Source organism: Sus scrofa, chromosome 8 (assembly GCF_054392235.1).
Source record: "Sus scrofa isolate SSC_HxYL_T2T_F1_AM1 chromosome 8, Sscrofa_HxYL_maternal_Yorkshire_Landrace_v2.0, whole genome shotgun sequence".
NCBI classification, from domain to species: domain Eukaryota; kingdom Metazoa; phylum Chordata; class Mammalia; order Artiodactyla; family Suidae; genus Sus; species Sus scrofa.
The window spans coordinates 108,310,294-108,326,610 of record NC_139390.1 but is presented as its reverse complement, the minus strand read 5'-3'; the positions used below and the strand labels follow the sequence as shown (position 1 = coordinate 108,326,610).

General features: G+C 34.7%; 1 protein-coding gene across 25 annotated transcripts in view; it reads left to right on the top strand.

The window, feature by feature from the left end:
- The window catches only part of BLTP1 (bridge-like lipid transfer protein family member 1), a 199,021-nt gene that overhangs the window by 75,286 nt on the left and 107,418 nt on the right, over nucleotides 1–16,317 (top strand). For all 25 annotated transcript variants that reach the window (XM_084972967.1, XM_084972972.1, XM_084972968.1 and 22 more), the window contains exons 27-37: nucleotides 525–775; nucleotides 3,423–3,681; nucleotides 4,368–5,205; nucleotides 8,414–8,484; nucleotides 8,996–9,169; nucleotides 9,909–10,029; nucleotides 10,383–10,526; nucleotides 10,914–11,041; nucleotides 11,383–11,582; nucleotides 14,580–14,777; nucleotides 15,444–15,655. In XM_084972967.1, coding sequence (XP_084829093.1) covers nucleotides 525–775; nucleotides 3,423–3,681; nucleotides 4,368–5,205; nucleotides 8,414–8,484; nucleotides 8,996–9,169; nucleotides 9,909–10,029; nucleotides 10,383–10,526; nucleotides 10,914–11,041; nucleotides 11,383–11,582; nucleotides 14,580–14,777; nucleotides 15,444–15,655 — 2,596 coding nt within the window. The remainder of the gene's footprint in view (nucleotides 1–524; nucleotides 776–3,422; nucleotides 3,682–4,367; nucleotides 5,206–8,413; nucleotides 8,485–8,995; nucleotides 9,170–9,908; nucleotides 10,030–10,382; nucleotides 10,527–10,913; nucleotides 11,042–11,382; nucleotides 11,583–14,579; nucleotides 14,778–15,443; nucleotides 15,656–16,317) is intronic.

The following is a 16,317-nucleotide window of genomic DNA, read 5'->3' as shown; positions in this document are numbered from 1 at the left end:
ATGCATTATTTTGATTTTGTTGAGAAATAATTTCTTGCCCCATATTTATGATATTTTGGTATACTAAATTTACCATGTGAAATAGGCTCTGAAATGCTAAAGGGAATAAATTATCTATTAAGCATAATATGTACTAATAATTTTATGTATCTTTTAGATTAGTGTTTAATTTTTAGTTCTTTTGAATGTTTACTGCTGTTTTTAAACTGGATTTAAATGTCTTAATTTTATATATGCTTCTTTTTTAGCTCTTTTTTGTTTTTAGATGTATGTTGTATATCTCATTTTTTTTCCTACTTGTTTTCATTTTTCATCTCACCATGGTGAGACTGTTGTTTTTTCCTCTTAGAAAGGTAAAATAATAAAAAAGACATTCTACAGTAAAAATAAAACTTTTGTGTTTAATTTGTCTTTTAAAAATATTATCCATTAACTTTATATTTAACTGATTATCCTCCCAAAAGTTTCTCATGAGGTTTTGCTATGTTGTTCTTTTGTTTGTTTCATTTTGGGCTTCTGTTTAGGTTGTGGTTTTTGTGGCCAGATGATACCCTGAAGAATAAGAGGTGTCGGAACAAGTGTGGTTGTCTTGGTGGCTGTAGATTCTTTGGTGGCACAGTAACTGGCCTAGATTTCTTCAAACTTGAAGAATTGACACCTTCCAGTAGCTCTGCATTTTCAAGTACAAGTGCGGAGTCTGATATGTATTACGGACAGTCTCTGCTACAGCCTGGAGAATGGATTATTACTAAAGAAGTTCCCAAAATTGTGGATGGTAATGTGTTGTCAGTTATGCTAAACTTTTACTATCTTTGTCCTTTTGCTCCTCTGAGAGAAGTTCAGTGTTTAAGCTTGTTTGTTCAACTCAGTTTTTTGAGCAGTCATATAGGTATGGTTTGGTATAATCTTTCCTTGTTTTGCAGGTGATTTAACTAAAGCCAGACAAAACTAGCACAAGGCAAAAGTAGATGTACTTTTCACATCTCCTGTTGTAAACATGAGTGATTTTTCTTGGCCCAACTTATTCTAAATAGTTTCTTATCTATCATTTCCCTAGAACCCAGATTCCAGAGGTATACTTAGGAATAGCTGTGCTTTGAGGTAACAGTTGTTTTACTGGTTTACTTTTATAGGACAGATTTATCAAGAGAAATATTTATACTCTTGGCCCTCATGCTATCAACTACTTCTGCAAAATATTCTTCTTATCATTAAAACTGTACATGTCAAGAAGAGAAATGTCTTTCTTAGAGCCTGTAGGATAACTTTGCCAACACATGAATTTGGTATGAGCAGTGAATGGTGGCTTTAGGTATATTAGATTTATATTTATCTAGTGTCTTTTCTCCAGAGACTTCAGAAATGCATTTTCTTTTGGGTCTTAGTTGTGTTTTCCTACAATTAAGTTGTCATGCTTTCATTAAGTGAAATACAGTAGAAAAGTCTTGATATTTCGCCAATATTTAGCCTTTTCCCCTTGATCCATTCAAAAACAAAAAACGTTGACTTAGCTCTGCCTTTTGTCAGTAGAAAGACAGATAGGAAAGCAGTAGTTTTAACTTTAAGAATTTATTGGGTTGATTTCCCATGTATCAGGAGCTCTTATAGAAAAGAGCTGGACTATTACATATGCCAAATATGTGTTTAAATGGTTTCTCATTGAATCTATGTTATTTTAAGGTTGCTTGACTTCAATAGTTTTACCAGAATAAGAGCAGATTTTCTTATAAAATCAGCAAATACCAAAACTTCTTTACATTTAAAGGACAAGAAACATGTTAAATAAAATTTAACTTAGCTGTCTTTTTATGGTATTACTTTTCACATTTGAATGTTTGTTTTTAAAGGTTTTCATAGGCATTTCTTATTTCATCCCCAAGCTACCATGTGAGTTCTTTATTTGCCCTATTTATAGTAACTAAGGTTCATCACGGAGACTGAGTTGCACAAATGCACACAGTCACTTATATGGCTGAACAGAAACTAGAATCAGGGTCATCAAAGCCACTTTAGTTCTCTGCACAATACTATAGCTGCCCCTACTTATAAAGACTTTGCTTGATTTTCTAAATTGCAGATAAAAATTTAGCCATCAAAAAGTCAAGACAGTCTACAGAGAATTTATACATGGTATAAAAGGTGGAAAATAGCAAATTCTCTTACAGTGAACAAAAGAAACCCCATTATAATTCTTATAATGAATAATACGGAGTGTTTGTGTCTCCTAGTGATTCTCTCGGGAGTAAGTTTCTTGTGAAGTGAAGATTGGAATTAATCCCTACATAGGTACCTTACTTTCAGATTGTTGAGTTTTCCAGAACCAGTTATAGATGTACAGTGTCAGGATAGAGTCAAGGGGGGCATATTGGTAGAACTAAGAATTTCCTTGGAACGTCAGTGAATGGTAGTTTCCTATCACTTAGAAGTGAATCAAACACATTTTTCTACTGACTATTGTTCCAGCTTTTACCTTTGTGGTAGTGGAAGCAAATAATATTACTTATATTGTAAGTTCTTAAGTCTTCTTGCCCCTTAAGTTCCATCCAGAACTGTCTTATGCTTGGGAAGATGTTTTCTCCTACTAGCAGGTTCTTCTTTATTGGGTAGCACAAGGATGGCTGGAAGAGAGGAAAGTAGGGCAGTAGCTATTTTTTTGTATCTAAGCAGCCTTAGAACTCTCATTTTATCCCTCCACCTTCCAATTTTCATGACACCATCACAGGGCTATGATAAAAGGCTGAGGAAATGTTCTAGATTGACAGCTGAATGCTGAATAATAAACCATCCTAGATTGGATCTTGTCCTGGAGACATCAGAGGTATTTTCAAGGACCTTATGGGGTCAGTTGAGAAAATTGGAAAGCACATGGTAGATAAAACAATAGCATGGTAATAAACACCAAATATTACAAGTTAATAATTATATTGTGGTTTTGTATTATTCTTAGGAAATATAAATGTTTAAGTATTTAGGGTAAAAGCCTACGATTATGCTCATATGGTTCAAAAAGTATTATGTCTTTTATAATAAATAGAATACATAGGGCAAAATGTTTGAAACAGGTAATTTCAAATAAAAGATTTTTAGTGGCTTTATACCACTCTTTAAAGTTTTCTAAGTTTGAAATTTTTCATATAAATAGTTAAGAAGAAGAAACAATTCACTGTGGACTCTGGATTCATACTTTCCATAGGGTTTAGCATATTTTTATTTGAAGTTAATTATGCTTATGCAAATAATTATATCTGTCAACCTCTAGGCTTGGAACTTCCATATGCCGCAGGTGTGGTCCTAAAAAAAGAAAAAAAAAGTGATTATATACTTAAAAGATAAAAGTTAGGTTGAGTTCTCATATTTTTAGAAATTGCTTTTATAATTGCTGAAATTATCATGTTTATGTAACGTACTGTTTATTTGTTTAGGAAATGTGAATGGCTTGAAGAGGAAAGAATGGGAAAACAAATCAGTAGGAATAGAAGTAGAGAGAAAAACTCAGCACCTTAGTCTTCAAGTACCATTACGATCTCATAGCTCATCCTCTTCCTCAGAAGAGACAAGTAGTTCTAGTGCTGCACAGCCTTTATTGGCTGGTGAAAAGGAGAGTCCCTCTTCAGTTGCTGATGACCATTTGGTTCAAAAAGAATTCTTGCATGGTGCGAAAAGAGATGATGGCCAAGTAAGGTCAGTATTCAATTAGACTTAGAGACCTGATCATAATAGGATTATATGTGTTTAAAATTGTAACAAGAAAAACTTCTCTCAATTCACCTATTGTAGAAAATTTTTTCTTGTCCTGAATTTATTTTTAAAATCCATTTGCTGTTTTTCTGATTATTAAAATAATACATATGTATTCATTCCAGATGTTAGGAAAACACAGAAGAGTATAATAAAAAATGACTTGTCATCCCACTACTCACTGTGAACCATTACTAACATTTGCATGTTATTTTTCCAGTGTAGCGAATATTTTTTGGTCCTTCTCTTGGCACCTTAATAGTTGACTACTAGAGAAACACACTTTCCTCTAGACTGGATAGCACATTTCAGAGTCCTCCCATCTCCTTGTCTATTCCTTCTCAGTTGCTATTTCCATATCCTCTGTTTTCCTTACCCCCACCCCTTCTTTCTCTTCCTCTGATGGTCTGCCATTTGTTAAATGTTGCTGACCCTCAGGTTTTTGTTCTCTGTACTATTTCGCTACTTTGTGTGGATATTTTAATGTAAAATTTTACATTTTCTTTATAACAAATGGTTGAGATTACAGAAAAGATTTTGTAATTACTTCTATTTATTTTAATACTTCTATGTATAGAGAGAATTATATGATGTGCAATTAATAGTAATAGTTTTGCTTTCTGTTTTAGTATTCCTACAGAAATTTCAGGAAACAGCCCTGTGTCTCCTAATACTCAGGATAAGTCAGTAGGTCAATCTCCTCTGAGATCTCCCTTGAAACGACAAGCCTCTGTATGTTCTACCCGACTTGGAAGTACCAAGAGCCTTACTGCTGCTTTTTATGGGGACAAGCAGCCTGTTACAGTTGGAGTCCAGTTTAGTAGCGATGTCTCTCGAAGTGATGAGAATGTACTAGACTCGCCAAAACAGAGAAGAAGTTTTGGTTCATTTCCATACACACCGTCAGCAGACTCAAATTCATTTCATCAGTATCGATCAATGGATTCCAGCATGTCAATGGCTGACAGTGAAGCCTACTTTTCCGCAGCTGAAGAATTTGAGCCCATTAGCAGTGATGAAGGCCCTGGAACTTATCCAGGTAGAAAAAAGAAGAAAAAGCAAGCCCAGCAGATTGATTACAGTAGGGGTTCCATATATCACAGCGTAGAGGGACCACTTACTGGCCACGGAGAAAGCATTCAAGATCCCCGCACGCTGCCGTTCAAAACTCATCCTTCCCAGGCTTCCTTTGTTTCTGCATTAGGTGGAGAAGATAATGTTATAGAGCATCTGTATGTTGTAGAAAATGAGAAAACAGTGGAGAGCGAACAGATTACTTCTCAACAACCTGTGATGAATTGCTATCAGACTTATCTTACACAATTCCAGGTAATTAACTGGTCAGTGAAGCATCCAACCAACAAAAGAACCTCTAAATCCTCATTGCATCGTCCCCTCGATCTGGATACACCAACCAGTGAAGAAAGTTCGTCATCATTTGAACAACTTTCTGTTCCAACTTTTAAGGTATAAGCCAAACCATTAGTTTCCACTGATAAGTGTATTTAAGAAAATTGATTTTTAAGAAGTTTAAAAAAATACTGTCATTTTGCTACCTTTCTGAAAACTAGAATTCCTAAAGTCATGGTTTCATGTATGACAGTAGACCTCAGGGTTATTGATGAGTATTATAAATCTAAGCATATAAAATTGAGGAATAGTTTTAGAGTTCCCACTGTGGTATGCTGAGTTAATGATCTGGTGTTTGATTTCCTCCCAGCACAGTGGGTTAAGGATCCAGGGTTGCTGCAGCTGTGACGTAGGTTGCAGTTGTGGCTCAGATTCATTCCCTGGCCCAGAAACTTCCATATGCCGAGAGTGCAGCCAAAAAAGAAAAAGTAGTAATAAAATAAAATTGAGAAATAGTTTCAGGAGTTCCCATCATGGCGCAGTGGTTAACGAATCCGACTACGAACCATGAGGTTGCGGGTTCGATCCCTGCCCTTGCTCAGTGGGTTAAGGATCCGGCGCTGCCGTGAGCTGTGTGTGGTGTAGGTCACAGATGCGGCTCGGATCCTGCGTTGCTGTGGCTCTGGCATAGGCTGGCAGCTATAGCTCTGATTCGACCCCTAGCCTGGGAACCTCCATATGCCGCGAGAGCTGCCCACTTAATAGCAAAAAGACCAAAAAAAAAAAAAAAAAAAAAAGTTTCAGACTTGATTGTCACAATATTAACAATGTATAGTCTGTCTTCATTATTTATACTTTTTAAGATAAGGATCAAGTCTCTGTAAATTCATGTTTTCTGTGTCTTAAAAGTAAATTTTGAAATTGTTTTTAATAGTTGGTGTTTTTTATGTTAAACCATAAATGTGTTTATGGAAATCCATTTCTGCATACCTGATATATGAGATCTTATAATTCAATATGACTTGGTTATTATCCGTTTCTGTAATGTATTCTATAAAAAGCTTTTTTTAAGGAAAACTAAAAATATGTCAAATTTAATGACACTAGCCAACATAAAAACATTTTTATAAAATTATAAATTTAGAAAGTGCCCATTGTGGTGCAGCGGAAACAAATCTGACTAGTATCCATGAGGATATGGGTTCGATCCCTAGCTTTGCTCAGTGGGTTAAGGATATGGTGTTGTCCTGAGCTGTGGTTTAGGTCACAGATGCAACTGGGATCTGGCATTGCTGTGGCTGTGGTGTAGGCCGGCAGCTCTAGCTCCCATTCAACGCCTAGCCTGGGAATGTCCATATGCCGCAGCTATGGCACTAAAAAGCAAAAAATAAATAAATAAAAATATGAATTTTTAAGATAACTTTTTAGGTTTTAACGGCCAAAATTGAGCATATAAAATTTCATGGAACTGACTGATAATTCAGGAATCTTATGTGGTATATACTTTGTGTGTGTGTCTGTGTCTTATACTCATTTTAAATTCAGATATTTATTATATACTACTGTATGCCAAGCATTTCATATTCAGTAATAAGGGAAATGGACGGAGCTTATAGTTGAAGGGTGGAATACAGGCATAAATGGATAAATGGATAAGTACAGTGTCTGATTACAGATTGAGACGTCCTATAATCAGAGGATGTCGGGATAGACAATAATGGTGGGTGGAACTACCTAGATTGTACTGACATGAAAGGACTATCAGGAGGTAATATTTAAACTGAAACTTAAAGGAATGAAGAGGAATTGAGAATGGGAAGACTTGGGGATACTGCATTCAGGATACAGGCATCAGACTTTAGCTAAAATTCTAAAGTGGAAAAGAAGTCACTGTGCATGAGACATAGTGAGTTAGCAGGGAGCCTTGCACATGATGAAGCTAAAGACCTAAACAAGGGCCAGGTCATTAAGGACTTATAGACCAGACTATCAGTAGTTAGAATTTTACTTTAATTTCATTAGGAAATTCATGAGAGTTTTAAGGAAATACAATGTGATCTCATGTACTTTGGCTACTAAGTAGAATTTAATTGTTATTAAGCAAGGAGGAAGTGGGTTGATCACCTTGAAGGCTGTTGCAGAAACCTGTGCAATAGATAATGGGCTTGGATTTAGGTAATGATGGGAATGTGATAAATGGAATGGGCTATTCTTACAGATATATGCATTTTGAGTAATATGTATTGAGGAAGAAAGAAACGTTAGTGACAGTTACAAATGTTTTAAGATTGTATCCATTTCTTGTCTAAGTTTTTAATTTTTTAATTTTTTATTTTTCTTTTTAGGGCTGCACCTGTGGCATACGGAAGTTCCCAGATTAGGGGTTGAATCAGAGCTACAGCTGCCAGCCTGTGCCACAGCCATAACAAGGCCAGATCCAAGCCACATCTGTGACCTATGCCGCAGCTTGTGGCAATGCTGGATCCCTAACCACTGAGCAAGGCCAGGGGTCAAACCCACATCCTCATGGATAGTAGTCGGGTTCTTAACCTGCTGAGCCACAATGGGAACTCCCCCCAAATTTTTAAATGATATCTTTATTCCATGTGAAAATATGTTGGTAAATGAATGTTCCAGGATAAAACCGAGTGTTACTTGCTATGTAGAATAGAGGTTAGAACTGCTGTGAGAGGTTAGAATTACTTTAGTATTTTCAGTAAATTCAGTTTGATTAGACAGTCAAATCTCTGGAGAAAATAATCAAGGAGTTCATATCTTTAGATAACTGCAAAAACAGAATACAAAGTTACTTTTCTTCATTAAATCTAAATAATGCTTCATTACTTAATGCTTCATTAAATCTAGCATTTAAAGGGGTTCAGTTTGAGTATTGAAGTGCATTATTTATTATCTTTTATGGATATAAAGTACAATTTTTCCTATAATTTAAGGTTACTCCGGGATTCTTTCCTACTTAAAAGTTGATTGTGCTACATGCCTCTAAAATTAGCTTAGAAAAGCCTAATGAAAAAGGAACTATGAAGCAAAGACATTTGAAACACTTGCTTTTTAAGCTTTAGTTGAATAGTCTTTTACTCTCATTACTCAATCCTCATAACCTGCTCTGTCATTTGTCTGAATGATCAGAAAATGAAATTGCTAATTGAGTGTTTTCTATGATTTTTTTCAATTTGTCTGTTAAATATTTATATATATCAGAATCACATAAACAAGTAATTTGGATATTTGCAAATATCACTTCATAGCATAAAATTAGAGAATAATTATTAAATTTCTAGGCTGTAAGTAATGTTTTATATTCTAGGTTATCAAACAGGGACTCACAGCTAACTCTTTACTAGATAGAGGAATGCAACTTTCAGGATCAACTTCAAAGTAAGTAAAAATTATATCCTTTTGAAGTTTAAAGTCAGTCCTGATTATGAGACATACAGAATTTTTATTCTGAGGAATAACCACTCTATTTGACTGTAGTTTTTATTTTATGAAGAAATTTTCCCAAATAATTCAACTTTCTTGTCTTTTGTGACTTTACATATACAAGCAGTCCATAGCATTTCTTTGAGACATACTTTGCAAACCATAACTTGGCATATGAAAATTGGAAACTAATAAGAATTCAGTAATTTTTATATTTTTGGAAAAACCAATGAGGTAAATATATCAAAAAGTTTTTTTTATCATTTCACATATTAATCATCTTTGATTAGTTTGCATTTTAGTGCTACATTTATCTTGTCCTTAAAAAAAATATTTGGGGCTATTATATCTAGTCCACTTTTGTGAAATTTTTAGTTGAAATAAGTGTAAGAGTCAGTCATCTTAAGGAAGCTCCAACTTTATTTTTATCATGCTCTTTTTAATATATACTTGTTAAACTGTATAGTACACCATATACTCCTCTGGAAAAGAAAGCTGTTGATAACACCGATGATGAAACGTTAACAGAAGAGTGGACCTTGGATCAACCAGTCTCTCAGACCAGGACAACAGCCATAGTTGAAGTAAAAGGAACTGTTGATATTGTTCTGACTCCCCTAGTGGCTGAAGCTTTAGACAGGTATTTTTATAAAATGATAAATGTATGTAATACGGTTAGTATATGTGATATAGTATTTTCATAAAAAAGAATGCTGGAGTTCCCATTGTGGTTCAGTGGGTTAAAAGCCCAGCTAGTATCCATGAGGATGTGGGTTCAATCCCTGGCCTTTCTCAGTGGGGTAAGGATCTGGTATTGCTGAAAGCTGTGGCTTAAGTTGCAGATGTGTTTCGGCTCCTGCATTGCTGTGGCTATAGTGTAGGGCGGCAGCTGCAGTTCCAGTTCAACCCCCTAGTCTGGGAACTTCCATATGCCGCAGTTGCAGCCCTAAAAAAGAAAAGAAAAAAAAAAAAAAAAAAAGAACGAATGTTGATGGCTATTTTGATTCAACAAAAATGAAAATAAGTTTAAAAAGATCTGTGTTACTTGTTACTTTTTTAGCCTAGATAATTAAATATTGCAATATTATAATAATTATATTGCATTATATTTTCTACCTTTTCTTGGACTGATAGGCATAAAATGATCAAATACCCAGAAACTAATTACTAAGTTTGATAGTCATACTACTATCTAGTTAATGAAGGGACTAAGGGGAAATAACATATTCTCTGTCCTGCAAGGAGGTTATATTCTATCTAGCGAGATAAAGCAAACTTAAATAAAATCTAGAGTGGAGCATATTGGAATAGTTAAGATAAACTAGATCATAGTATTAAGTGCTAGTAAAATTTTTCATTAACTGTTTTTCTTCCCTCAGATACATTGAAGCAATGGTTCATTATGCTAGTACTCGACATCCAGCTGCAATCGTAGATGATCTCCATGTCAAAGTCCTGAGGGAAGCTGTCCAAAATAGCAAGACCACCTTCTCAGAAAATGTAAGAACTTTTTACTCAGTGAGTGTGACAAATTGAGTGTTCTTCACATTTACATAATATCCAAACTTGAAAAAAACGAATGTTAAAACTTTATTTGCCATTTAAATTGGAATAGATGGATGTCTCTAAATAGTCTTTATATGACATTGGCTCTGTAAGAGATAGGCTATATAACTATAGTATGTATTAAATAGGCTTCTAAAATATTTATTAAAATGTAGCGGTGCTAAACTAGATGGAACTGACACATGGATGGGTATAAAGGAACACAGTGAATACCATATTTCTATTGTAGATGATATGGGAATTGTGAAAGGTCTGTGAAATAATAATTGTACTTTCAATCTTTTTAGCTATCTTCCAAACAAGATATTAGAGGAACAAAAACTGAGCACACTACCATAGGAATGACTAACCAAGGACAAGCACAGACAAATATAATGAAGCAAGATAATGTAACAATTAAAGGTCTTCAAGCTAATGTTAGCATACCAAAGGTAATAGTTTAATACATTAAAAATTTTCCTAATAGGGAATGTTTTGGTGGTTTTTATCATTTATAGTCATTGAACTGAATGGTGGTAGAATAGATTGTAATATCAAAAATATGCATTTTGTTTCCTTGATGATCTAGTTAAAGAAGTAAATGTAATAGTTTGCTTAAGCAGAATGTTGGGGAATAGTTCTAAAATATTTCACATCCATCCTCTAAGAATTTAAATATTATTTTATGGGAGTCTATATTTACAAGCTTTGCTTTCATGACTCTCAAACACATATATATGCCATTCCTTATAGTTGTTTCTCATACTCCTGTATATCTTACATTTAAGTGATAAATTTTTACTTTTCAACTCTGAAATTTTTGACATTTTGTGTGTTAGGTGAACTTATGTTTGTTACAAGCCTCAGTGGAAGAATCTCCAAGTACAGCTCCTAGTAGAAGTGTGACACATGTTTCCCTGGTAGCACTGTGTTTCGACAGAATTACCACTCAAGTTCGTATGAACAGGTAAAAAAGGTTTTTTTGATTGGAATCATGATTATCTTGCTGAATGTAAAAGCAAAACGTAATCATCTTTTTAATATGTTTTTGAAAAATTGTGATGTTGAAATTCAAAACTAATACTGGAATTTCAAATCTGACTGTAGATTAGCAAAGTAGGTTTTAAAAAGTTTCTACTGTTTTTATTCATACTGTCTTTCAGTAAACACTGAAGAATTTGTTACTAATATCAGTTTAAATAGAACAATAGAATGGTTTTTAAAAACTAGTTAAATGTTTTTACTAAACTGTATATTTAAATGTTAACTATCATAACTCTTTTTTTTTTTTTTTTTTTTTTCATTAAGAGGTGTGGTTGAAGAGACTTCAAACAGTGCAGAGCCTGGTAGAACAACAAATTTTGATAGGTATGTCCATGCCACCAAGATGCAGCCTCAGTCATCTGGATCTCTCAGATCAAATGCTGGAGCAGAAAAAGGCAAAGAGATTGCAGCCAAGTTAAACATTCATCGAGTTCATGGGCAACTGAGAGGTCTTGATACAACAGGTAGGATTCTACAACATGCTTTTGCTTTGATGTGTATAAGAGGATTTTGCAAAAGGAAACATAATTTTTTTCTTTTGAATATTGCTATAATTTGAGTGTTTTATAAGAAGAAAGGTATTTCTGATCACGGGGTATTTATTACTCACATTCTACTCAGGATGGTAGGAAGTTAAGTGGTATGGCCCTAAATTGCCCAGTACTTCTATCTCCCATCATTTTTCTTCATGGTATTATCTATTTGCTCATTGTAGAACAGAGAGAGTTTAATCTTTATAGTCTTTCTTTTTAAGATCATTCTGTTGGGACAGTTTTCTTTCACAATGAAGAATTATGATCTCAAAAGCAGATAGTCAAATTTGTAATATACAGCGGCAATAAGAATAATAGAAAAGGCGCTGCTTCTTAAAGTCCCTGGTGAGGTAAAAGAGAAAACTAGTAATAGCACATATCATTTCAATAGTTTGACTCAGTTCAGTGCATGTGCTCATTTAGAGGCTTAAATGATCTCTGATTGTCAGAAATTCAATCCAGAAAAAATTGAATTTGCTAATCTTGTTTGAGATGATTGTCATGATAAAATCTCTATGTTGGACAGTTGTCCAAGTCCTGAATGAGCAAATGATTTCTTTGAATTTGCTAACTGTTACTTTGTAGATGCTGAAGGTTCCATGATTCTAGTCTGTATTCTGAGTCTGTGTTACTGCTATGCCTTTCTCAGGGTTTATATCACCATCTTCGTGTTTGAGGCAAAAGCATTTGGCCTGAAGATGTCAAATGGAGAGATCTTTTGTGACTACCTGAAATATATAGATGTAAAGCTGGTGCAAAGTATACTATAGAAAAGTCTTTCAGACTCAGTGGCTTGAATATAAAAGATTTTTCTCAGCTCTGTAGTTTGCAGTGATAACCAGTTTGCACATGGGTGTTGTGCAGACCATTATGCCATAACTAAATATGATTTTGTCATATTTGTCTAGAAAACACTCATCAAAAACAAAACTCCCAATGAAGTTCCAAGGTGGACATTGTATAAAACTGCAGTAAAAGTTGTCAATATCTTTGCTTTTATGTACACAAGGTATCTGTGAAAGGACACTCAGTAATCTAATGGTATTTGTTACCTGTGGGGAAGGGAAGTAGATGTCTGGATGTGCATGGTATTAGAGGCTTTTCATTGTGTATTCTTTCATACTTTTGGAACTTTAATCTATGTGAGTATATTACCTAATAAAAATTTTAAATAAAATTGAGATTAGGGAATTTCCGTCATGGCTCAGCAGAAACGAATCTGCTTAGTATCCGTGAGTTTGCAGCTCAGTCCCTGGCCTCGCTTAGTGGGTGGGGGATCCGGCGTTGCAGTGACCTGCACAGACAGCAGCTTGGATCCCACGTTGCTTTGGCTGTGGCACAGGCCAGCAGCTGTAGCTCTGATTGGTCCCCTAGCCTGGGAACCTCCATGTGCTGCGGGTGTGGCCCTAAAAAGCAAAAAAAAAAAAAAAAAGGCAAAGAAAAGAAAAATTGGTGATAAATCCTAACCTTATACCATACATCACAGTAAGTTCTGAATTAAAGCCAGACATTTAAAAATGAGAAAATTATTTTAAAAATAGATGAATATTTTGGAGTTTCCATCATGCACAGTGGAAACGAATCTAACTAGGAACCATGAGGTTGCGGGTTCGATCCGTGGCCTTGCTCAGTGGGTTAAGGATCTAGCGTTGCCGTGAGCTGTGGTGTAGGTCGCAGAAGTAGCTCACATCTGGCGTTGCTGTGGCTGTTGTGTAGGCCGGCAGCTGTAGCTCTGATTCGACCCCTAGCCTGGTAACCTCCAAATGCCATGGGTGCACACACACAAAAAAATAGGTGAGTTTTTAATCATAAATTCAACAGGTAGTATTTTTCTATGGTGTAATATTATATAGTTATTAAAGTAATATCTTTGAAGAATTTTTAATAAACTGAGGAAATTATGATTGTTGACTGTTACATGAAAAGTGGGAACCAAAGCTGGGTTTGTAAAATGATCTCTAAAGAGCTAGAAGGAAACTTACTTGTATCTCTTGGTGGTAACTATACATGGGTTTTTTTTCCTTTTTCTTTTTTTAATCTTCTTGCTTTTCTGTATTCATTAGCTGTAATTAGAGAAAGAAATGAAAAAGAGTAAAATAGAAACTTCTGCCAGGTACTTGGAATGGTAGTTTCCATATTCCATATTGAAAGTGATGCAATAATGGCAATTTCTGTGGTTATATAAATTATATTAGCATAAAGCAGTGTAGTTTTCCTGGAAAGTAATGTTTTTCCTAAGGTCAGGAAATTAATTAAAATACTTTATCTTATAAAATGATGAGAAAGTACTTAAAAATAGTTTGCTATGAATCTAAATTACTTAGGAGCTTTTTAAGTGTAGGTTTTTAGAGTACCTGTATCTTTCATAAATTTATGCTGTCTCTGAGAAATTATTTGTTAATTCTTTTCTCCATCTTCACTGTGATTCTGGCATTTTTTAAGTAATATATTAGGCAGTATTATTTTTATTTTTTTTTAATTTTTTTTTTTTTTTTTTTTTTTTTTTTTTTTTTGTCTTTCTGTCTTTTTAGGGCTGCACCCATGGGCATATGGAGGTTTCCAGGCTAGGGGTCTAATCAGAGATGCAGCTGCTGGCCTATGCCACAACCACAGCAAGGCTAGATCCTAGCTGCATCTGCGACCTACACCACAGCTCATGGCAGTGCCAGATCCTCAACCCACTGAGCGAGGCCAGGGATTGAACCCACCCCTCACGGTTCCTAGTCGGATTTGTTTCCACTGTGCCCCGACAGGAACTCCAAGGCAGTATTATTTTTAAAATTAGTTGGTTTGTTTTTCTTTTTGATAGAATACTAACATATCTTTTAAGACAGCCACTGTGCCAAATGTTTACGTTATTTGTTTTTTTAAAAAGTATATAAACCTCAGTTTTTAAAAATGATCATTTTGTTCTTTTTTTGATGATAGATATTGGTACCTGTGCCATCACTGCTATTCCCTTTGAGAAGTCCAAAGTTTTATTTACTCTTGAGGAGTTGGATGAGTTTGCTTTTGTGGATGAAACTGATCAGCAAGCTGTTCCAGATGTGACTCGTATAGGTCCAAGTCAAGAAAAATGGGGTTGGATAATGTTTGAATGTGGACTTGAGAATTTAACTATAAAAGGTAAGCATTTTTCTTTTGAATTCTGCTTAAGTAAGGAACACATTGGCCCCACATTGCTGAAATATTTTGAATAATCATGACTTTGAGTAATCTGAATTAGCATTTTCAAGCAGAAAGTGTGGTACCTGTGATTACTTACTAGGAATGGGTGTCCCATCCAATTGCATAGTGGAACTTTATGGAATAATTATGCGATTCGAAATTAACAGAGCATTTAAACATAGAAAACCTCAATGCCTGAGCAAAGTAGTGCATGATTCAGAAAAAATTCCTTAATGAAATATAAAGCCTCCTAAATTTTGGAAGCTTGCCTCTTTGGAAAGTGGATCTTTGATTAGTAGAGCTTTGCCGTATAGGATGAAAATATTATAAATCCTTTATTCAGTGATACCGACTTATATTTGTTTTCTTTTACACGACTCATACATTAAAATAGGAAGGCTGAATTGTGTTAGACTTGTAGGTTTAGTTGTATATAATGGAATGTATTTGCCTAAAATTCCTTACCTGATAATTTAATATTCCATCACATTAATAGATAAGAGCAAAGTTTTGGTGAGGAAAAAAAATCTTTATGTGATTTTTATTTTTATCTTTATGGATATTATAGAGTACAGCATTGAGACACCTTGTGTTTTTAATTAATACGTCATTTTATTTTTATAGGAGGAAGACAGTCTGGTGCTGTTTTATATAATACTTTTGGAATTATGGGTAAAGCTAATGTCACAGAAAGGGGTGGAGTGCTGACATCAAATAATTCTTCTGATTCTCCAACTGGCAGCGGCTATAATACTGATGTCTCTGATGATAATCTTCCTTGTGACCGAACAAGCCCTTCATCAGACTTAAATGGGAATTCTGTTTCTGATGAACAAGTTGGTGAATTTCTAATAATAATAATAACAACAATAATGTTTGGGAAAATAAAATAGAAAACTACATACCCAATTCACATTTAGTTTCTAGAGTATATTTACTTGTTTCATGTTATAGATTTTGCTTAAATGATAGTAAAAGCGTTTTGGTGATTATATTCTACTAGAGTATAGTTGCTGAAATGTAGGTTCACATCATACATATGTTTATATTTATATCCATTCTAGTACCTAGTGAAATACCTTGATTATGTTAGACAATTATAATTGTTGAATTAATAGAATTTCAGAAAAGCAGGCTTTGTTTTTATACTATCTGAAGAATTTCAGCAGAATGCATTTTTTAGTTTTTGTGGGTTTTGTCTTTTTTTTGTTTTTGTTTGTTTGTTTGTTTTGCTTTTTAGTGCTATGCCTGCAGCTTATGGAGTTTCCCGGGCTAGGGGTCTAGTTGAAGCTACAGCTGCTGGCCTATGCCACAGCCACAGCAACACCAGATCCGAGCCGCATCGGCAACCTACACCACCACTCATGGCAATGCTAAAATATTTGACAGAAGCCTAAGTGTCCTCCTTGATCTCTTTGATCCTATTCTGCTTGCTGAAAATCCCCAAATTTGGTAATATTGCTTTCTGTGGGTTCTCTGATTTTTCTTGGTCCATTTC